This window comes from Empidonax traillii, unplaced genomic scaffold (assembly GCF_003031625.1).
Source record: "Empidonax traillii isolate 1590-97213 ecotype Southwest subspecies unplaced genomic scaffold, ASM303162v1 scaffold544:size423439, whole genome shotgun sequence".
Classification (NCBI taxonomy): domain Eukaryota; kingdom Metazoa; phylum Chordata; class Aves; order Passeriformes; family Tyrannidae; genus Empidonax; species Empidonax traillii.
In genome coordinates, this window is record NW_020955737.1 from 133907 (window position 1) to 157873 (window position 23967).

General features: G+C 43.1%; 2 protein-coding genes across 8 annotated transcripts in view; one reads left to right on the forward strand and one right to left on the reverse strand.

The window, feature by feature from the left end:
• The first annotated feature begins 250 nt into the window (after positions 1–250).
• Positions 251–18693, forward strand: DEGS2 (delta 4-desaturase, sphingolipid 2). Of its 2 annotated transcripts, XM_027897519.1 has the most exons (4): positions 251–361; positions 9610–10352; positions 14563–14661; positions 17272–18693. In XM_027897519.1, the coding sequence occupies exons 1-4, from the start codon at positions 280–282 to the stop codon at positions 17413–17415; spliced, it is 1068 nt and encodes a 355-aa protein (XP_027753320.1). In that variant the 5' UTR covers positions 251–279; the 3' UTR covers positions 17416–18693. The 2 variants fall into 2 exon arrangements, with proteins under 2 accessions (XP_027753320.1, XP_027753321.1); XM_027897520.1 differs by lacking the exon at positions 14563–14661.
• Positions 18694–22101: 3408 nt separating this feature from the next.
• Positions 22102–23967, reverse strand: part of EVL (Enah/Vasp-like) — a 125203-nt gene continuing 123337 nt past the window's right edge. For 2 of the 6 annotated variants that reach the window (XM_027897512.1, XM_027897515.1), the window contains 2 exons: positions 23762–23819; positions 22102–22706 (listed from right to left, as the gene is read on the reverse strand). In XM_027897512.1, coding sequence (XP_027753313.1) covers positions 22669–22706; positions 23762–23819 — 96 coding nt within the window. In that variant the 3' untranslated portion in view covers positions 22102–22668. The remainder of the gene's footprint in view (positions 22707–23761; positions 23820–23967) is intronic. The other 4 variants (XM_027897514.1, XM_027897513.1, XM_027897516.1 and 1 more) reach the window with 2 other exon arrangements.

Sequence of the window (23967 nt, forward strand, 5' to 3'; positions counted from 1 at the left end):
TCCCCGCTGCCTTCGAGGTCCCCGCAGCAGAGCGAACCTCGGCCGCCCGTCCGCTGCCCCCAGAGCCAGCCCCGAGGCATCCTCTCTCTCCCAGGTCCCCTTGCACACCACGGCGGAGCTGTGCAGCTCCCGCGGCTCTTGCACACCCGACAAGAGCCGCAGTACCAGTGCCTACCGGCGAGGCGGAGGCGGCCGGGGGAGCCGCCCCTCCCTGGGCGCGGAGCTATAAGAGCAGCGCAGAGCTATAAGGGCAGAGTAGCGCGGGGCGCAGAGGGAGCCATGGGGAACCGAGTCACCCGTGAGGACTTCGAGTGGGTTTACACGGAGCAGCCCCACACGCAGCGCAGGAAGGAGATCCTGGGTACGCCGGGGCGGTCGGGAGCGGCCGCCGGCGGGGCGGGCAGTGCTGCGCTCTGGGACGGGCAGAGACGGGGCGGGGGGGTCCGCCGATGTCGGTGCCGAGAGCGGCTCGGGGCGGGTGTCCGGACTGCGGAGAGCCGCGGTACGGTGGGCTTGGAAGGGTGTTTCTCGCGAGGGGTGCTGCTCTCCGCCGGCTCTCCCGCTGCGACGGCTCCGCGCCCCGGCTGCCGTCGGGGGGTCCCGGTGCGCCCCAGGTCTGCCCGGCCCGCGGGCTGGGAGCGCTCCCGAAGGTGCTTGTTCCCAGTGTCTTGGGAGAGCGAAAAAGTCAACGGGGATGGGGGTGAGGTTTGCTGGAAAACAATAGCGAGTCTCCCGCTGCTTGTCAGGGACAAGGTGTACTTCTGTATTTTTATGTCAACTGCGCACAGGAGTGTGTTGGGTCGGGAGGTTTATTCTGGTTTGGGGCTTTGGACTATTCTGGAGATCATTTCAGAGAAGAACTGATGATTCAGAATTGTTGCAGGGTATTGTTGCGTATCTCCTGAAGATACATTGACAACCTTTTATTAATAAATAAATTTTTTCCCCCTCTGTTTTCATTTGGGTGGGTTGGTTGTTCTGGGTTTTTTTCCTTCTAATGAGTAGGATAAAGTTTTTTAAGTACTTTTATTAAGAAGGGCACTGGAAAACTTGTGGCTGAGTAGCATTTCAGGGTACATGTGCACAGGGTATATGCTAATTAGGTGCAGTTTTTTAACTCCTCCACAATCTCATAGATTAATCCAGGATTAATCTAAATTACAAAAACATTTCCGGTATAGTTGCACTGGTGGAATATCCTGGTACAGGTTTGAATTACATCCAGAAAAATAATAATTATTTTATTATGTAATCATGGTAGAGAGTCAAATTATATCATTATAGAAAATGATGCTTCTTAGTGTCGTGCTACTCATCCTTTTGGTCAAGGGCACTACATTTTGGTGAGCTGTGCGTAGGAGTATCTATGGTGGGCCTCTACCTTTGCTAATCTCTTGCATTTCTGGTTGTGCTATAGAATGGGGTCTGCAGACCATGATGAAGTTGTTTATGTAAGGAGGTACTAGAGTGCTTTGACTCCCTTGCCATGGCTGCAATAAACTCTTTTTAGGACCTTTCAACTGCACACTTGCAGAGGTTTTACCCACCTCCCCTTTGGGTTCAGAACAAATGATTGGAATGAAGGTCCATCTCCCTCCTTGCAGTCCCCCCTGCCCCAGCTGTGGGAGCAGAAGGAAGGGAATAGAGAAATACAACATGGGAAGAGAGACGTGAAAGATGTGGGCAGAACAATCAAGGCAGAATGGATCATGACACTAGTGTCATGATACCAAAATGTTACCAGCAGTTACTGAAGCTGTCATGGTATTCTATATGATGCTGGTGTCATGATCATCACTGCATTATTCAAAGCCTGAAGATCAGCAAACCCCTACTACCCTAAATATGTACTTATCAAAATGTGTCTATTGAGCTGGAGAACACTGTAAGAATCTTATGTGCATATGAACAAATATCTGTAAATATCCATGTATTTTATGTTGTTTTTACAACAATGCCTTGGGGACAGCATTCCATGCTGGTAAAGGAAGTATTTCCCTCCAAATAGGTTAATGATTTAGTTGCTAAGCACTGAAACTTGATTGTTCTCTGTTTATGCTGCAGCTTTCTGAAGTGTTGGTCTCTCTCAGGCATGGCTACTTGGATTTAAATGCAAGTGGAAATTGTCTGTTAAGAAAAACAAAAAATGAGCAAACCGACAAACACACAGGGCAGTTTCTTTCCTTGGGCTGTTGCCTCAGTGTTCCTGTGGAACAGCTCAGAGGTAAAAATGGTCCATCACAAAGTTGTGACTTACTAGCCTAGGTGTCTGTAAGACTTCTGTAGTCAGTGACAATGTGTCTGAAGGAGAATTCAGTGAATCCAATCTCCCTGCCAAGGGCAGGGACATCTTTCACAAGGTGAGGTTGCTAAAAGCCCCATCCAACCTGACCTAGAACACTTAGAGGGATGGGGCGTCCACAACTTCTGTGGGAACCCTGTTCCAGTTGAGCTGCAGAGCTATGAGCTGTGTTTATCGACTGGGCTGGCTGGGAGGTAGCTTATGGCAGGACTTTGTTGTTCTAGATGAACCTACCAGAGATGTGATTCCTAATGGCTATAATTATACCAGCAAATAGATCAACATTTCGCGCAAGGGAGAGGTAATCCTTTCTCTGTTATCTCTTTCTAGTATCTTACTCTTAGAATCTAGGTATTAAAATGTAGCTTGTGTTTGGTACTGTCTAGGTGCCAACTGCTTCTAAGTTACAGGGGAGGTCCCTTGCCAAGCTGGCGCTTCGACCCATATCACGTTGTACATGTTCCTGAACACGTTATTCACGCTTTTCAGTTTATGAAATGGAACTGTTTCATTGCTATTCTCTCGCCCTCTTGGTTATGAAAAGCCTGTTACTGCCTGGTGTCAGGACTGAGATTTGTGTAATGTTGCAGTGAGCTCTGTTAGGGAAAGACCTGGCTAAAAACTTCCTGATGGAAGAAAAGTTTTCTCATCTAGATCTGTGTAGCCTTTCTGTATAGTTACAAAAATGCTATTAGAGGAAGATGTAGCATAGGGTACAACATAGAGGGGATATCTACTTCTAGTAGAAATAGGATTTCTACTTTAGTGTCAGTAAGGATTTTTTTTGGATAAAAACACCTGATGAACTATAGTCTCGCACAGTGGGAAGTATTGGTGATTTGTCACTCTTGAGAGATGAAAAAAGCATTGCTCAGATGCAGGTAACACCAGAAGCACACAATGTATGGTTATTTCATCTGCAAACAGTTTCCCAAATTCAAGCAATGAGCAATATGTTGTGGCACGGGAAGTGTGAGATCATATTTGTGCCATGGGTTGCATCTAACTTTTTAAAATTTCTATAGGTTGGTAAGAAAATGTCTTACCTCGTGGGATCTTTAGGGAAGCACTTGTTTGCTGCTGAGGATGAGGGCTGAATTGCTGTATCATGAGTTGCTCAGGGTAGACCATGAGCATCTGAATATGATCTAACATATAAGAATAATTAACAAGTATATAATTATTTCTTTGCCAAGTTATTTTGGAGTGGAGATGGTGCAAGCATTTTATATGTGCTTTATTCTGTAGGAAGGCTGAGATGTTAGCCTATGAGGAGGGGTAGAACACAATAAAAACCCCCAAAATACTTATTTTAGCAGTTAGCTGGACTGAGTATAGCTCTGCCCTCTTTTTAATTTAATCTGCTGTTTTTTTTCAGCTGTCTCTTCTGTTGCCTATTTAAACCTCACATTTATGAAAATTTTGATAAATTGTACCTACTGAAATATGCAATATGCATATCTCCTTAGCTTAAATCAAAGCTCTGAATTACATGTGCTTCTGGCGAAGAAACTATGAGTTTGTTTCCCCTTTATTCTGCAGTATGTGGGCTCAGTGCTGCCACTGATGTGCTTGTTCCCTGACAAGCACATCCAGAATAGCTGCTATCTCAGTGCTCATGCCAATTCCCTGTGGGCATCACCTATGAAATAAATCACATGAGCAGAAAGTCGCTGGTTTAGGCATTTGTGGTCTTCTGTTGAAAATCTATTAAGTGCAACCAAAGGCTTCAGCTTACTCCATATTGCAAGTTTTTGTTTCAGAGGCAGCTGGAAGCCCTCTTCCTAGCATTCCTACATCCCTGTGCTCTGAACTAGCTAACAAGCCAGCGTAAGCAAACATGTCATAGCTGCTGTCACAGTGATGTGCTGACATCATCCACCTCTGTTGACACTGCCAGTGTGGCATCACTGGGTACTTTCCCTCTCGTGGCACTTCTGAGTGAGCCAGCAAACCTGGACCAGCCAGCACGAAGCAATTTAGATGCTTGTGGGTGGCCTGTATAAGATTAGCTCATTTGTCCTTGCACAGTAGGTATATAAAACTTTAGTGTAATTAGCCGGGCCGAAAAGGTTTCTTACCAGTTTGCCTGCTGGAGGGAGTAAGAGACTGCAGAGCCAGAAGCTTTTGTCATGCGTGTCCTGTGTCTTGGTACATGTATGGTTTGAATTAATCATAGAATAATCTCAGTTGGAAAGGACCTTTTAAATGTCACCACCTTGCAATAAGCAGGGACATCTTCAACTACATCAGGTTGCTCAGAGCCCCATCCGACCTGTCCTTGAATGTTTTCTAGGATGGGGCATCCACCACCTCTGTGGGCAACCTATGCCAGGGTTTGACTACTCTCATTGTAAAAAATTTCTTCCTCCTATCTGGACTGAATCTCTCCTCTTTTAGTTCAAAGCCCTTGTCCTGTTGCAACAAACCCTACTAAAAAGTCAGTCCCTATCTTTCTTATGATCCCCCTTTAAATATTAAAAGGCAATAAGGCCTTCCTAGAGCTTTTACCTCTCAAGGTGGAAGAGCCTCAATTCTTAACTCTCTCAGCTTTTCCTTACAGGAGAGGTGCTCCAACCCTCTGACAATTTTTGTGGCCCTCTGGACCTGCTCCAGCAGTTCCATGTCTTTCCCTGAGGACTCAGGTGTGCTGTGCTGGTTTTTATGAGCATGTTCATGAGCTGAGCTGCTACGAGGCAAAACATGATCCTGTCAGTAAACTGTCTTCTTTTGGTTTGTTAAATTTTTTTTTTTTTTTTAATCTCCAGTATAGGACATGGGGTAGTAAAGCTTACATCTTGTGCCTGGTGTCTCTTATTTGTTCTGGCACGGACTCATAGTCAATAGGACATAACCCAGGACAGCAGTGTCACAGCAGTTTTTTTTTCTTCTTCTCTTTAACAGATCTCCTAAGTGCCTTATACTAAATGGTATATCCACTCTGACTATATCTGTATATTGCACTTGTGGTCAAAGTAAAGGAAAATTAAGAAATTAAATTTCTTCTACTAGCTTCTATTAGCTTCTCATGGATGTAGGCAAGGCTGCTGCTCCTTTAAACCTCTGTCACTGTCTTTATGGACAGCTCCTGCTCTTGTTCACTTCCAAATCCCGTGTATGCTAAAATGTGCAAGTATAAAGTATGTAGAGTCACATAAACAAGAAATTGTGTTTGGTACCATCACTGGGGCTCTTCTGAGTTATCTCAGGAACAGTGTCAGTAGCACAGAGGTTGAGTGAGGGTTCAGAACAAGATATTTTCTGTCTCCTGAGGAGGAGGAGGAACACCAGGACCTGGCATCCAATGGCCTCTCCAGGAACAGCTGATCCTCAGCACTAACTGAGAATCATAGTAGGGCTGTGGTGAGTTCTCCTGGATCTCCAGAGAGAAGCATCAAATTAAAAATATGTAGTCAGGCTAATTTGTCAGTTTAGAAACTTGTGCTGAGCGAGACCTGCCTCTAGAAAGGTGACTGATGCTTACATACAACACTGGAGTGATCTCTGTGAAATGTTAATTCAGTAAATGGGTTGTTTCAGAATTGTGAATACTTCTGAAAATATTCTTGCAGCATTTGTTCTCTCCTGACTGCTGTTCTTTCATCCACACTGTTGTACAAGTGGGAAATGTCTTTCATCATCGTGGAGCAGCTTTCTGCTGTTCTGAGGTTCTGTATAGAGACTATGGAGTTGGCTGAGCAGAATTATTAACTACATTTACCTACTCTACTAAAACTCCTCTGCTGCTTTTGCAGTGTGCTGACCTTGGAGACAAAAAAGTCCTGCTTCTGCACTGCTGTGCATCTACACCAGTATCCCTACCCTCCGAAAGGCAGTACAATGGCTCTGTCTGGACAACTAGAAGCAGCACATGTGGATAAGCTGTCTGCCAGGCTGAGCTAATAGACTTTCTCAATAAGCCAGAGGCTGAAAAATGTGCTGTGTAGACACCAGAGTAGCTGGAGCTCTGCTGTTCTCACTGGACTCTAAAGGGCAAAACCTGGTCCCATATACTCACATTGTGGGTGTCATGCCCTGTCCCATGTCATGTGTCCACACATGAACCCCAACTACCTTATCTAGAAGGGCTGAATCATGAGGTTGGGTTTTTTATCCTCTTTCTGTGCCCTCTTCATGCCGTGATTTTGCATAATGAAGAGTTAGCTCTCCATTACATCATGTTTTAGCCCTGACCCGGTGCTTGTTGGGAAGCAATGGACTCTGGCCATATAGAAGCTCATTGTTCTTAGAATGGGAAAGTGCTCAGGAACACCAAAATGGAAGCAACTCAGGGAAGAGCAGCATGATGAGAAGCTCAGTTCAGATGCTTCCTAGTGTCAAACTCTAGCAGCCTCAAGAGTGGGGAGTAGGTGTCTGTTTACTTCGCAAAGTGCAACGTGTAGAAAACAAAGGTGGTCTTTACTGGCTGGCTGCCAGAGGTCTGATAGTCCTTTGTGCCTCCTGGTTCAGCATTGCCAGTAGCCCTGCCTGTGATTCTCTGTTGCCTTTTTTTGACGTGCAGATGGGTGATGCCCGGTTTGTACACACCTACACTCTTTCAGCTAACTGCAAGGCATGAATGTGAGGGAAAAAGGAGATAAATATTTGTGTTATCAACATCTTTGTGTCAGTATGTTATACATAAACTGCAGTCATCAGGATCACTTAATCTGAGATTAAATGTGTCTCACCGAAGAGTGCTTGGCCTCAAGTCTATAAAGGGTCAGTATTCAACGTTCTGCATTTGAAGCATTTCTGAATGAACAGATCTTTGGCAGGCTACTCCACCAGCAGGGTTTTCAGCCTCCACTGAGCTTACCAGCACCACACCCCTGCCCAAGCCATGATTTCTTCCTGGGGAGAAACCTGAGGTCTCTCCATGCCATGGAAATGGGACAGGCTTATCAGTATTAATGATAAATAGCCACATTTTTGTGGTTTGACTAGTATGCAAAGATTTACTGGTGGAGAGGAGTTAATCATGTGTTGAATTTAATATTAAACCCTAGCAAGTTACTTAATAGCTGTCACCTGTGATAAATGCAACCTGGCTGCATTGCTGCCTGCACACACTGTTGCTGCTGTTTGGCAGCAACTGCTCTGTATTCTCTTAAATGGAATCTGTGGTCCTTGTTGACTGCCACAGAAAGAAATAGGTCAAAAACTTCCATTATTCGCAAATGACAATATAAAGCATCTGTAAGCAATTTTCCCATCCCATTAATTTTTTTTTTTTTTTTTTTTTTTTGGTCAATATAGCCTCAGTTTGACCAGGCTGACAAACAGATCTGATTATTTTACATTTCTTCATCTCTTTTTGTCAATTCAGTAACTTACATCTGCCAGCTGTGTGACTGAACTTTTGAGGTGGTTTGATTTATTAAAGAGTTTTCTGGGTTCTGGACAGAGCCCCCTAAGCAGGAGATTAAGCTACATAAAATTGCATATCTTTAACAATCTTGCTGACCAGGTCATTATATCATGTTATTCTTTAGAGTGGATGTTGAATAAGCAGCACTTTGTGTAAAATTTTGGTACATATTCAGGTGCCAGAGAACAATTTTTAGCATGTTAATTTCTCTAGTGTGAAAACTAGAATTTAAAAAAAAACCTGTGAAAACAATAACAAAAACAAACCAGCAAAACAGAAACCCTCTGGACTTTCCAGATATTTTTATCAAAAATATTTGACTAACTTTAAAAAGATACAAAATTTTACAGAGATTTCCCACCACTTAAAAAAAAAAAAAAATCTCTCTTTTGCCTGAATATTCCTCATGGTAAATTGGCCCCCTTGTCCTCACAAGAAGAATTAGGAATGTCTTTTTTCTCACCATCTTCTACGGGACTTCTCTAGTCTTTATCATCTCTAACCTCTGTCAAGCTGAGCTGAAGTTGGCCAACAGGCTCAAAGGTTGTTGGAATGGTTGCAGAGTGTGACCACATCAATCTGCTTCCTGAAGTAGTATTTCATCTCTCTGAAACTTCAGCAAACTTCTCAGGGTTCACTTTTACAACAACCTTCTCCGCATCCGGCACTCAGTACCTGCCACTGCTTGCAAGGTCACATAAACTATGTGTGTTGTCTCCAGCATTTGTTTATAGCATATGCAGCTGCATAGATGTAGGTCATTGTAATCTGATTTTATAGCATTGGTGTTATACTGTGACACTCAGATGATGTTTACTTTTCTATTCATTAAACGGGCCTATCAAAGTTACAGGACACACTGTGTAACCTCAGGGTTCAGAGCAAGTGACTTGTCTACGCACTCATCTGTGTAAGATGTAATTATTGAGAAATGCAGAGTATGAGTTAAAGGAGGGAGGGCAGGAGGTGGGTAAAAGCCATAAAGCAGTAGAAAAAATCATGTACAAGTTAATACTGGAAGTGAGAAGTGTGGATTTGTGAAGAGGAGATGTGTATCAATAAACAGCACCGAGAGGATAAGCTGTATTCTGTATTTTCTTTCTTCTAAATGGAAGATGAATGGCTGCTGGAACCAAAGATAAGTAAGCTAGTCCTGGCCTGACATGAGTCAGACCTGGCAAGCCTAGCCCATGTCTCTCTGACATTGCTGTAGTTGTGAGGCCTCATGAAGCTGTTGTGTGATTATCTTGTGGCTTTTATGTCTGCTTTAGGTATGTGACATGGGAACAGAGAAAAATTTTCTGTGTCTTACAAATCCTGATATTATTAGTGACTTGTTACCATGTGTGAAGAGTTGTACGTGTTGTGAGCACTGGTAAACACTCAGATAATTAGGAATTTTTTTTAAAATGCTGCGTTTGTCATCTAACCACAGAGCAAAACCTGGTGAGCCTGTTGCTCAGCTCTCTTTCCTCTGCTAATATGTTTGAAGCAGCAGTGTGAAAAGGGCTGCGAAGAAGGCAGTTGTATCACTTCTGTGGAAAAAAAAAATCTAATCTGAGCAAAACACAAAAGGAAATAAAAAACTTGACATAAGGTGCTTCTTAGCACTTAAATTGTGGTTTTTGGCATGCTAATAATGTGAAGCAATACTTGTGGTGAAGGCATGTGATGCCACAGACTGACCATCAGGGTATTTTTTTTCACTGTGTCTGTATATGTCTATATATATCGATATCAATCACAATTTGACATGATGCTGGAAGTGGGAATGAAGCCCATATGTTAATAAAGCTTTCATCATAGTGGCAACCCTACTTTGGAATTACCGTTTTATAAAACTAGAGCCTCAGTGTGACAAAAACAGAGTCCCAGTGGTGATTGTGTTTACCTAACCATGATCTAATCAAGTTTTTCTCTGCATTTTTTCCTCTAGCAAAGTATCCAGAGATCAAGACACTGATGGGACCTGATCCACATTTAAAGTGGATTGTATCTGGAATGGTTTTCGTGCAGCTGCTGGCATGCTACCTGGTGAAAGACTTATCTTGGAAATGGATTTTCTTCTGGGCTTACGGTTTTGGGGGTTGCATCAACCATTCACTGACCTTAGCCATCCATGATATTTCACACAACGTTGCCTTTGGGAACAAGCAGGCCAAGTGGAACCGATGGTTCGCAGTCTTTGCCAACTTGCCGATTGGCATCCCTTACTCTGCCTCCTTCAAGAAATACCACATTGACCACCACCGGTACCTGGGAGGGGACAGCTTGGATGTGGACATTCCCACAGACTTTGAAGGCTGGTTTTTCTGTACACCCCTTCGGAAACTGCTTTGGCTTTTCCTCCAGCCTCTCTTCTACAGTCTGAGGCCACTGTATGTGAACCCCAAAGCAATTACACGGATGGAAATTTTCAATGCCCTTGTGCAGTTTTCTGTAGACCTTATAATTTATTACCTTTGGGGACTCAAACCTGTTATTTACTTAATAGCAGGTACAATTCTTTGCTTGGGTTTACATCCCATTTCTGGGCATTTCATAGCAGAACACTACATGTTCTTAAAAGGCTATGAGACGTACTCTTATTATGGACCTCTGAATTGGCTCACCTTTAATGTAGGATACCACATGGAGCATCATGACTTCCCCAGCATTCCTGGATGCAGATTGCCCATGGTAAGTATGGCATAAGTATGCATGAGTTAGATTTTTATAAAAGCTGCTAAACTGTCCCAAAGAAAACACTCCAAATCATAGCAATTGATCAATTCAAGAAAAAAAAAACCCTTAAAAAAAAAGAAGAAAGCTTTTTGGATTTGTTTCTAATTAATTTTAAGCCAGATCTTGAGAAAAATGGCTGTCGAACTGCTGTAATATCTAGTTTATTTGATGCAAACTAGAACATCTGACCCTCAGAGGGCTTGAGAAATCCTTTTAGCATGATAAAATCCTCCAATAAGGCTCTAAATTTCTCCGTTTACATCTCTCAGCCAAGAAGTTGCAACCCTTTGAAAGTTTAAAGGCCTATCTAAAGGGAGGCAGGTGGCAATTACTACTTGAAATTTGTCTAATAATCAATCTGCTACCTATATTGCTTGATTAACATCAAAGAGAAGCTTTTCTATTTTTGAGATGACATAAGTACTGGGGCATGTTCCAGCCTGACACAAATGGCACTAGAAAACAAAGCCCTGCTCTCCGTGACTCGTTTTAGCTCTGCTGCCCCACCCACAGAAACTGAAGAGGCCTGGTCTGTCATTGGGAAAGTGCTGTGGCTTTCCTCCTTTGAAAGGCAAACCCCTTTTTGTGTATGTTTTATCAGTTGTGGGAATCAAATTTGCAAAGCCCAGGTGTCTAGGAAAGGTTTTCAATCTCCCTGCAGGTATCTAGCTGCTCTTGTGTGTTTTAATACGAGGGTTCCTCAGCAGGTGCTCGCGGTGTTAGAGGTGCGTGACTTTGCAGTATTACTCCTACATATAAATTCTCTGGCATAGTAGGAAGGAAATGTCTTCTGTCTCTGGGCTGATGCAGAGTTGGGGACTACTACTGCAATATCCTCATGAGGTGGAGGTAGAGCTGAGGAGTCTGAGGTTCAGTGGCTGTGACTTCCCTACTACTGAATAGCACGTACAACTCGTATGGTGGTATATCCAGGCAAACCCTGCCATATGGAGTAATGTTCTTCATCACAGAAATGCTGTCTGAGAGGAGACTCAAATCAAGGGGAGGTTTTCTTGGGGCACAAAAGAGAGTGGGAAGCCTCTATAGTGCCTGCAGTTCTGTTTTCATTCACCACCTTTGGTGCTGGGGGTCTGTCCTGGAGAAGCTGCCTGTTCTGGCGGGCACAGAGCAGCTGGTACAGCAGCCCACACTCAGATGTGAAGTTCTCCTGTCAGGCACTCCCATCACTGATACACTGATAGTTCATCTGGGAAGTGCATGGGCTTAGCTGTAGTTTCAAATGTTCAAACTTGTTAGATAGGCTTAGATACTTAGATTACCGAAATGTAAATAGAGGAAGAGAAGGAGGTTAGCTCTGTATCCTGCACAAGGGAGGTGAGTGACTAATTGAACTTGCTGGGACTGTTGCTCCAGACCTGATTGAGACCTAAAAAGCTCTTCTCCACCCACACCACAAATAGTTCAGCCTAATTCCTTGAGGCAATGCAGCAGCTGGAAGTATTTGCCCTCCTGTGTAAAGAAGATAGAGCTGTCAGTTGAATTTCATGGGCTTGTGTTCATGTGTGTTTTGCTCTTGGGTGAAACAGAGGCTTGCCCTGCTGGTGGAGGAGACACCAGACTTGTCAATTACTGTTACCCTCCAGAACCATATTTAACACTTGGAATCTTTGACGAGGGATTAATTGCAGTTAAAAATTCTATTAAAAAATGAAAATTCTTTGGCAAAATGGTTACTGTAGAAAATCCTTTGTCCATTAAAACAAGTTGATTACTCTTTTCTGCAAAATGAGAAAAAAATATCTCCACCTCTTTGGTGGAAAGAAATAAGGAAACAGATCCTTGCTGGTTAGCTTTCAACCTTGAACTCCATAACAGGTAAGAAACCTCACCTTATTCTACATTGCTTCACCTCCCAGCAAATTCTTCTCTCAGCAAAGGTCTAGTTTTTTCAGATCTTGTCTTTTAGGCACTTGAACTTGAAATAATTGAATTGTGTAATATGGATGACCTCTCAATGAGGCTATTTTTATTTTTAATCATTGACAAGTAGAAAGTGGAATAAAGATCTTTATTTGGTTCCTGCATGATTGAGTGCAGGGGAGAAATGGGATTAGAGAATAACTGGATCTTAATCTTGGAAAGTAACTGGCTCTTCAGCTTGCTTATCAGGAAAGTAAATTCAGCTTTGTCCTTTGTTACAGGTGTGTCATTCAGAACGTTCTGAGTAATGTGTTTGCTGCTGGAAAGACCTTTACCCTAGGAGTACGACAGATTTGAAAGAGGAAGAATTAGGCTGTGCTCATAAGTTTATGGATATTAAAGATGAGTGACATGGGTGTGCAGTAAGAACTTGTCCCTCTAGTATAATAAGAGATTACACAAGAGACCATGAAATTTAACATGGTAATGAAGGACCTGCTCTAAAAAAACACCCCTATAGACTTAGAACTAAATTGGTTTTTGCATGAAGCCTTATAACTATAAAACATTGCATTATTTACCAAATGATTAAAAAAGATCCATTCTTCATTTTATGAAGGATTGAATATACTTATGGAGACAGGAGATTGGAAAAGGAGGAGGAACTCAGTACTGATCCTAGAAGCTGCAACAAAGCAGCAGTGTTACCGGAGGCAAACTAGTTACTCATTAAGCTTGTGGGAAAAGGAAAAGACATGGTATGAAACCAGATTTATTGGATAGACAAGACTGGAAAACATGGTAGATGTGCTGGGTTTGACTTGCAGATTTCATTAACCCTACAACGGCCAGGAGGGCTGGCTTGAGTGCCCCCCAGCCCCTGGTGGGGTTACAGGACTGTAGAGGGAACTCCTGTTATATGCCTTCTAGAATTCTAAACAAGATTCTACAGTTTCATGTTGTAAGGATCTCTAGTTTCTGTGTAGCCCCAGGACAAAGAGTCTGTAACAACTGTGCTGCAATACTAGGCTGGGAAATAACTTTTTGCCTATCAGATATGATGGAGTAGGATTGGGGTCCTGTCAATGTGCTCTACAAGCACAAAACCAGAAGCAAAGCTTCAGTCTAAAAGATGTGATTTCTTACCCTACCACCTTGAGCTATTTGAAGAAAAGCCTCAATATACCAGGTGCTAAGTGCCTAGTAATTGTCTTGCAGACTTTGTGAGCTCTTGTTATCCTTCCCTGGTATCTTCCATTCACAAACTAGCAATGAGTTAAGACTTACAGCTGAGATTTGTAAGGAGGAAGGGTGGGAGGAATTGAAGCAAAGGGACCATCTACAATACAATATGGAAAGCTTGAGGAGCAGGATTTAGGAGTACTTTGTCTCAGTACCATCTTCTTTTAATACAATCTATGATCTGTCTGCAAAACTTGCTACCTGGTAACTGCCATCCTGAGGTTTTGTACTGCACCCAGAATCTGACACAGAGGGTGTCTCTTCCAGCCTCAAACATACTTTATAGATATAAAATCATAGAATCCTTAAGGTTAGAAAAGATCTCCAAGATCATCAGGTCCAAACTTGGACTGAACATCACCGTATCAACTAAACCATAGCACTTAGTGCCAAATCAAGTCATTTCTTGAACACTTCCAGGGACGATGACTCCACCACTTCCCTAGGCAGCCTATTCCAATGCTTGAAACTCTTTCAGCAAAGAATTCTTCCTGATGTCCAATTTGAATCTCCTCTGAAACAGCTTGAGGTAATTTCCTCTTGTCCTGTTGCTGGTTGCCTGGGAGAAGAAAGCAACCCCCACCTTGCTACAACATCCTTTCAGGTAGTTGTGGACAGGGATAAAGTCTCCCCGAGCCTCCTTTTCTCCAGGCTAAACAAATGCAGCTTCCTCAGCCACTCCTTATATGATACTGCATTTAAAAGAGAATCTGCATTAAACCCCAATTACTTTCTGTCCTCCCACCACTCATATTTTCTGGTAGATAAGGAGATAATTCTGTTTTACATATGGAGATGCTGAAGGAAATTACAACAAATGAGATGTTTTTGTTGGGAAACTTTTGCGGATCCATTGTACGAGAGAAACCACTTCTAAAATTCTTTCTTGCCACGTGAAAGCAAAATGGGAACAAATTTCCTTGTCTTTTCCATAAGAAAATATTTCAAAGTCCTCCAACTGCATTAATTAAATTTTCTCTGTTCTCCATTCCTTACTGCACTTTACCTTCTCTTCTCCAGTGTTTCTGACCATTTCATACAGCTGTCCTGCCCAGAGCACAAAGACCTTGCAAGTGGTGCCTGCCTTCCTGCACAAGGTGCTGCTGGACACAAAACCAAGCAGAGCCAAGAAACACTTTGTGTAGGTGTGAATCACTGTCCCACTGCTGACCTGGGGTGCCACACTCCAGTGCAAGCCCCTGGTCATCTCTTGTGACCTCCTCATCCAAAACGAGCTACCACCATACTCTGTGGGAAGGTGCTGAACAAGCACCCTTGCTGAACAAACAATTGCTCCACCACCTGATGCTGGCCAGCAGCTTGCCAGATGCGGCTGGGCTGCCTGCCTCCAGCATATTGTGTATGGGATCTCTTTTATAATTTACTGCTTGGTATTTTGATTAATCATCTTAATTGTCAAAGAATACTGTATTATACATGCCTGTTTTAAGTCTGCAATGCAACTGCAGAATATGTGTATGGAATGTATCAAAGTGAAATTTTTCAGACATACATGTTGTGTCCACCTGAGCTCTTCAGGAATATGCCCAGACTAAACTGCTGTTCACATTTGCAGAAACTATTGGGCTGAATGTAGGCAGGCTGTTTATTGGCCTCTTCTCTGAGCCATTTTTTCCTATATTGTCCCTGGGGTAATTTTTAGTTAGCCTGTGGAGCCAGAGGACACAGCTGCTGCTACCTGAGACATTGTTCTTAGGAGCTGAATTGGTTTCTACGAATCTCCAGCCTTCCAATTCCATGGGGCAATACAGAAAAACTTCATGAAGGTGAAGCTCTTGTAGTGGTCAGAATTTAAGATCAAGAGCTCTGCACAATAATGTAAATAGCTGAGAAAACATGTCTGGTTCAGAGGGAAAGAAATATATTGGGCCTTTGGAGAAAAGAGGAATGGTAGACTTGCCATATAAACTTGACTAGCATAGGTGAGGGCTGAATTACTGCTGAAAGTCAAAATTCAGGCAGAACTTCTAAAATGGAGGTAGGAGGCAAGGTCTAAGAAGCAGTATGATAGGAAATGACCCTGTCAGAGCTGTAGTGAAGCTTTTGGGGCTGGGTATCTGAGACCCTTTTTGTGTTTGCATCACGCTTTCTGAGTGGCCTTCATTCGAGGGAGCTTACTGTTACAATAGTCCTCTCTCTCATTCCGTGGCTATTCCTTTTCCCATCTGTGAAAAGGGAGGATACACACCCAGATTCAATTATTTCTGACTGTGGTTATAGAAGGAGCACAGGGAACTAAATGTGCATCTCAAGAGATCTTACCCGGTGCCTGGAAATCGCCTTTCTTCCAATCATTAACAAATACCTTTAAGGGGAAATCTGATATTGTCTGAATTCCTTTGAAAAATTAATTACTTTTGAAGTACAAAGTAATGCTTTAAAGCAGGATAGAGGGAATTATTAGGAAGTCAGAGGTATTCTGTGAAAGACAGAATACAGTCAGACCTGAACTGAATCTGTTCAGCACAGCACTACCATGCCACCAGCACCAAGAGTGTAGGGGCAGAGGTAAAACATCTTAATGATTCTTGTACGTTACCCAACCTACCTCACAGAGGAGTGTCTGCTAGAAAGCTGAATTAATGAGGTAATTAGCAGTGAGCCATACTGGCTTATAATTTAACTTTTGCTGGGATTCTTACCTCTTCACAAACAGTCACAATTCTGTGTTAAGATTCCACCATTACACCTCAGGTGCTGATGAAACCCCCCTGCTGGATAGCAATTTCTCTGTAACCCTTTTTGTCTTCACTGGAACTCTGCACTGTGCTCAGCATAACTGGCTTTAAAGTTCTGCTGGGTTTTTAAAGAGGGAAGTCATGCTGTCCAGCAAGATAAACTACTCTATTCTAGAGCTTTGTTTGCCTAGGAGGTGGAGCTGCAATAAAACCATGCCCAAGCAGTTAGGTGCAAGTGTACGATAGTTAACAGACTGCTGCTTTGTAAAAAAAAAAAAACAGAGCATTTGGGTGGAGCAGGAATAATAACTGATAAGCTGGGAATCCTCATAGTCCCCTGAACCCACCAGCTTTGAAACTTCTTTGTCCTCTGGTTCTGTCCTTAGTCCCACTTACAAGCACCACCCCAATGATGCACAGTGCTTCTCTGATGGCAGCCCAGTCTTAAGGCTTGTGGATTTGTAACAGGGATGAAATTTTATTAGATTTATGATATAGTAATGAATCTTGCAACATTTTTAATGCCAAACTGAGGAGAACAGAGCATCCCTGTGATTTCCTCTGCCTGCTGGAGGAACCTGTCTTGGATTTGCATCACAGTAGCGAAATGGAGGAAAGAAAAGGAAGTGTGGGCAAGGCTGTGTCTGGTATTTTCTCAACTGGTATTTCTCTCTTACCCAGAACCCTCAAGAGAAAACTATTACAAGTGGTAAACAGGGCTTTAAATACAGTTGTGTTTACAATTGACTAGGTGGATAAGGCATCTCATTGTGGAGGTTCCACCACTTCCAAAATGAGACAAAATAGTTCTGACTGAAAGCAGCGATCCAACATCTTTCAAATTCTGACACTGTGAGGCAAAAATTACATCAGAAATCTGCAAGAACTATCTAAATGCACTTAAGTACATCTCATTTGGCTGAACTTCAGAAGCTCACAAGCAGTAACAGGTAACTTCAGGTTATGGCTGTGCTATCAGATCTGAATGTGAAGGCTGAAACACACCTGATGCTGTGCAACTAAACAGCTCGTTCTCTCTCTTCTTCTTCCAGGTGAAGAAGATTGCAGCAGAATATTATGATAACCTCCCACATCACCAGTCCTGGATTCGAGTTCTGTGGGACTTTGTTTTTGATGACTCTATTGGTCCTTACTCAAGGGTTAAGAGACTGTGCAAGCTGGCAAAGGAAAGCTAACGGGCTGGTCTGCCTGTGGCAGTGGGGAGTGTTTTTTCATCCACGTGACTTCAGTTTTCTGTGGAAATGGGAGTATCTTTGTGTGTGCTGAATTAACGTTGGTGTATGCTGCTTAGACCAAGAGGATGAGTGACAATGAAGCAACTGAATGCACTATTTTAGACTACTGATACTGTTTAATAAAGGATATTTGTATATGTAACCCTTAGAAGCTAGGTTAGAGTGAATTATGATTAGGTGAACCTTTGGTCTAGGCTTTGAATTAACTTCCTGCGGCACATGTGGCCAAGCCTGAGTTTTGGCCTGGTCTGCAGTGGAGAATGTTTGCTGTGTGTTACATGTGACCGTGTGTGTGTGTGTGTAGTTTAGGACTGGTTTCACTTGATGCCAGATTAGAAGTGGATGCTCTGCGTGCCCAGGAGTGTGGAAGCAGGGAGGACTGGCACGCAGTAGTAAATGATACTCTCTGGAGAACACAAGGGTGCCTTTTGCTCAATGTCTTGTCTAATCTAATAATCTTCTGATAATTGCTAGTAACAGATTTTGTATATGCAATGAAATATGTTTATATTTTTGTATATTTGTATCATTATTTTACTAGCTACTGTTTGACCTTATTCCATGGTTTGTCTAAACCTTTTTGAATGCATTTCCATGAGGATCTAATACTCACTGTAGAGAACTGACAGACCTGAACTGGGGCAGGGAGAAATCCTTCCTTTAGTCTTCCACTCACTGCCCTGATCAGCAGCATGGATGTGCCTCTGGAGAAACTGGCTGGTCCTTTCTCATTGACCTTTTCAACCATATCCATAACGTCACGTTTCTCATCCTTTTCCCCACTGTAAGTCCTTCTGGGAGTGAAGAGTTTCTAGTTTTAATTGTTCCTTGTCAAGATTGTTAGCAATCCTGATCACTTTTCTTGATCTCTATATTATACCCCTCTCTGTGCATAGGACTTAGGACGGTGTGTCAGGGATGTAGAGATGCTGTGGTGGTATTTGTTCCTAACTGCTTTCGTAGTAATGGTAATTTTTTTCTTCTGTCATTCAAGAGGCACTGACTTGGCATTTGGGAAGCATATGATACTCCAGCTGTATAAAATTGTCACTGATGGTGTTAAGAGGATGGAATGTAAAGATGGGGCTGTTTCTCTCCCTACATCTCTTACTTGGTGCTGTTGACCTTAATCTGTCATTTCTGCCCACTGGAAGACACAAATCTTTCCTGCCTGTCCTCTCCAACAATAAATTTGTGGCTATCCTCAATAATTCCATATCATCAGTATCTTCCCAGTACCCTGGAAAGCTGGCAAAGTATTTCTTTCCTTACTAAGTAGTTAAAAGAGAGATCAGCATAGGTGCTCTTGCCTTCTAGCCCTCTAACAGTATTTTGTTTCTTCTGGAAATCCATGGCTGTAACAAAGAAAAGGATTGCTGTGCAGTCTCATCAGTCTATCAAAGTATTCAATTAGATCTGGAAAGCCTGATTTCCTCAATAAACACACTTTTTTTCCCTGCTCCAGAAGCACTGGATCCAGTGAGCCAGTCTGTCCATTCACTAGCCTGGCACACAGCCAAGCTAGCCTGCTGCAATTTGGGTTCCTCCTCCTCCATTTCCCCTTCCTCTGTTTTTCTCACCTATCTGATTTTGGCCAACGGGTAAATAAATACCCAGGTATGCTCAGCAGAGCAAGATCCTTTGTAATACAGGGGATGAATACCAGTTTATTCACAGATATGGTTTTGTGCTTTTGGGTAAGAGGGGAAGAACTGGGCTTCCTCGAACACTTCAGCCTTCAGGAGTTCCTCAGTGAAGAACATAGTTAAGTCATTATGTCTTAATTATTAAAGCTGCTTTTCTCCCAGAGGAAGAGTCATTGATGTGGGAACTTCGATTATGTTATTTGTATCAAGGAACCTCAGTTTTTTATTAATTTACTTCAGTGCTGCTGGCCCTCTGATCACGTATTCAACTTCCTATGTCCATAGCACCTGTTCCTCAATTCTCCTGTCCCATTTAGCAAGTTAATATAAAAACCATAATAAAGATTATACTATCTTCCTTGATTTGACTATTGTCCTTATCCTCTTTGATGAGCGACCTTACGCTGTAGTTCCCTTACTCAGCTGTTTCACAATGCAGTCACCTATATGGTATACGATTACTAGCCCAGCCTGACACAGAGGCTATGATGTAAACAGGGGCCAGCCAAAATTGTCAACTGCTTCTTAACCTGCCTCCCATCAGTATTTCTATCATGGTCCAGTCCCAGCTTGCTTAGCCTGGGCAGCCCCACAGCCCTCTTGATTTGCACTGTCCATCTCAGCAGGAATTTGAAGTGGCTGGAAGCCTGCAGAGCCTACAGATGTGCAGTATGAGCTGAGTTCCAGTGTGTATGGGTGCTGCTGGAGAAGGCTGTGATCCTGTCCTCCGCATGGACACTTGTCCTTGCTACTACCAGTAATATTGGCAGAAGGTGTTTTTTTTCCATAACCACAAGGCATTTGGGTCTGGGTAAAAAGTATGTCGGGGCTGTGTACAATTTTATTCCCTCTGCTTAAAAATCGATCCAGAACTCCTTCATTGTGTGGGCACACTAATGCTCTGGCAAGAAGGCATTATATGACAGGTCAGAGTGGAGATTAATGTCCCCTTAGCTTTCTGCTATGTAAAATACCTCTGTTCTGCCCTGTAGCACTGGCTCAGCAGGCCCACTATGAAAGGATACTCTTCTCTACAGAGGCAACTGGCAAACCAAATTACTGTCTGGGAGGGGGAAATCCTCTGGCAGTGCCATTACTGAAAATAAGCCACCTTGTTCATCCCTGACATTGGAGCTGTAGGTCACTGGGAACCAACAAAGGGCTTGTGATGCCAGGACTGCTCCCGTGCCCTGTCACCCAAACTTCCACCCCTCGCACCTTGCTCCCACTGCTATTAAGTGGCCTTGTGCAAACTTCAGCTTATTATGTCTTAATTACACAAGACCTGCAAAGGTGAAGGAAGAAAGTAAGAAAAATCCATTTACAGCAGCTGGCTGATGTTAACAGAGGGTCACAACATATCCAGGCTTGTACAGTTAGCCCAAATTACAACATGGTTATTACTGACCTTAGGCATAATGCCACATTCCAAGGGAAAATGTGAACCGTGCCAGGCACCAGCTTCCTGTAGCTTAATTAGGATTATGGGACAATTTCACAGAATGGTTGTGATCTGAGAGGCAGCAGTTTTGAAAAGGGCTTGCCATCATCAGGTATGCCATTAATGGGGCTATAATTAGGAAACGCATGAGCTACTGTAAGAGATTTATACAACAGAGTGTTCTGATCTCTGCTGTTACTGATGCTCGTCTGTGTTCTTCATACTGGAAAGACTCCTTGTGGTCCTGGGGTTGCCATTCTCCGGTGCACACGGGTGTCTGCCTGCTTTAGTTCCCATGTGGAAATCTTTATCCCACTGTTTAACCTGTCTCTTGCCTTCTGCTGGCATTAAACATCTAACAAACATCAGGCTCAGTCTGCAGCTCACCACTGCATTAAACTCAGATTACTCCCATTTCTCCCATATTTAATGTACAGCATAACCACACTGTAAAAAAGACATTTCTAAAAGGCAGATCAGGCTGCTTTGAAGAGCGCTGAAGAACATGCCATGGTCCCCAAAACAACACAGTTAACATTTTACAACTAACCACCAAGCACAGCCCATCCTGCCTTCTCTCCTGGGTCTCCTATAGCTGGCCAGCAGTCCCTCCTGCCTGCTGCACTGCTCCATGAGGCCTGGGGGACGCAAGCAGGTGGACAAACATAGCCCCTCCTGGGCTGGTGCACCAAGCTCTGCTCCCAAAATCGCTTCTGGGGCCTGGCTTTTAAAACAAAATCTTCATGAAAGCCTGAACAAGGAAAGGAACTTGGAAAATATTTGGCAGATTTCAGTAGCTGAGCTCCAATCTCTTGCCTTTTGCACGAAATTTTCAAGAAGATGGTATCAAGACGACGTAAAGCTTGTGCCAAACTAAATTAAGCAGAAATTCCCAAGATTTTGCTGGTGGAAATAATGGCTATAAAGAAAATAATGTATGACCTGAAAGATATGACTGTTAAGTGTTTGGTGTCCTGTATGCATATCTTGGATAATGCTCAAGACCTGCACAAGATTAAGAAATGACTTCCCTTATGCCTCTAGTCAGCAGTGCCATGCCAGTGATTTCAGCCTGCATCCTCCTAATGCCCTTGGTAGCCTTGTTCTGCATAAACACCTCCCTTTTACTGCTGGAAGCCTGAAGGAGTGCAGGTGATGGGACCTGTGGGTTTTTTCAGTGATGGCTGGAGATGCAGTGGGACATGTGGTGGTGGCCTGAGAAGAGCTGTAGGCCACTGTCCCTCACTGACTCTGGCAAGAAGCTGCCGAGGTTGTGGCAGCCTGGCTGCAGGAGGTGGTGCTCAGCCAGCGATGAGAGAGGGCTGGGCAGGTGAGAGCCACGTCTTGCTGCGAGAGAAGGCAGAGCTGTGGCCACTGCACCAGCCATGAACACTCAGGTTCTCTCCTCATGCTCTGCAGCACTGGCCAGGCAGAGCTGCCACCCCACAGTGATGCTCGGTCACCTTCCCCTGATCGCCAACCCAAGTGACGTGAAAGTGCAGGGGCTCAAGGGACAAAAGAAACAAAGAAAGGCAGGGCCATGTGGACAATAAACAGTTTATTACCAATATGAACACAGATACTGTGATGCACCGACGTACCATTTTTTAATATTGTGATAACTCTGAGACAAAGAACTTGTTGGCTGACAACTAAACATGTCTCTCTTCTGGTGATGCCTCAATACGTTTCTGTTGGCAAAGGATCTTCATTTACATTGCAGACTACTAGTAAAATTACTTTGAAGTCACCTATCAAAAGCAAATGGTTCACGTGTGTTCTTATCTACTACTAAAAAGAAAGGTAATACATTTAAATAAGCAAATACAAAATACAAAAAAGGCTGACAAATCCAATGTGCAGTGTCAGATGAAATCTAAAAAATCCGGAAATTTAAAATTTAATAATCTTTAGATTAAGACTTTTAAAATGAAGCGAATCCAAGGCAGCAGCAAGCTTCAAAGTGTGCTGAGTCTGCTAATAAAAAGGGTGTAGGAACAAAGACAGTGCCGGTGTCCTCTCTCACCATCTTGCATGACCTTGGTACACTTAGAAATGATCCGATCTTCCTAGCATTCTTAGTACCGTCCAAATGCTTTGCAATCATTATGTTGTACTGATTCTACTCAACTCCTGCCGTATGGCTAGAAAACCAAACCAAAAAGTTAGTGCATAATGTTACATCCAGGGTGATGGAAAATGCTAAGTACAGAGGTTGCAGAAAGTACACGCTGGTAGAAGGATGAGTGGAGGGTAAAAGGATGAGTAAGGGTAAGCAGTCAGCTGTTGGCTTGCAAACTGCAGTGCTACTTTAAGAAGTTGCATCTGTGGTGTATGTGAATGCCTTATTTTGCACTGGAATGAACTAGGGAGGCTCTGAGGGCCAAGCTGCTGGGACGGTAGCATTTGGGCAAGGGCCTCTTCAACTGCAAACTGCCCCGAGGTTTTGTGAGCACACAGGTCTAGAGCAAGGGGACAGGGAATGGATTTTAGCTGTTTTACAGTCTCCTCTTTTGCCCTTCTTTGTAATCTAAGGTGGAGAGTACAGCATGTGGACATGCACCCTTCATATGCCCTAATGTGGACTTCAAATAGGAATTTCACTGTGCATTTCAATAGTGGCCCTGAAAAATACTTTCAGTTGTATATTGCAAAGCAATTTATAAAAAAACTAATGATACATTTGGTACTGCCGCTGTATTTTTCAATGAATTATAAAAATGCATGGCTATTTGGAAAGCTGTGACCAAATGAAGGTTCTAAACTAGCTCTTCAAGCACAGAAAGCCTACAGAAGATTTTTGGGAAGGATTTTCAGTGAGCTACCTTTGTCCCCTCCTCATCCTGGACCTGTGTGGCCAGCTAGTTACAAGATTTCACGCTTGCTGATTGTGATAAATTGATGTGCCATGGGCTATGGGCAGGCCCTTTCTCACCCTCCCAGCTGTGAGAAACACCAGCCAGTGAATTTCTCATAGGTTGGTGGTAAAAATGCTCATCAACAGCATAATAAAGGACGTAAACACAATGTTATGGTCAGAGCTCAGATAAGGTAGATGCTTGTTCTTCAAATGTGTGTATAAATCAGAACTGCTAAGAGAAGTCTGAAAACACAAGGGAACTCTCTGCAGTTCCTATCATCTTATCTATGGGAAATTAGTCATAAAGATGAGAAAAATAATAATTTTTCTCTTTCTTACCATCAATTATCTCCTCTTTCACTTTGTGTAACTCTCTTACAACTTCCTCCAATATTTCCTGATGAGACAAAACACAAGTCAGCTGCTCAGAATTTCCTTCTAACTGGTGGAAGAAAATGCAAGTTTAACACGGTTGTGCTTGTCCCCCGCCTCCACTGCTGATCAGAGCCTGGCACTACTAACAGCTACTTCTGCACTCCCAGGCA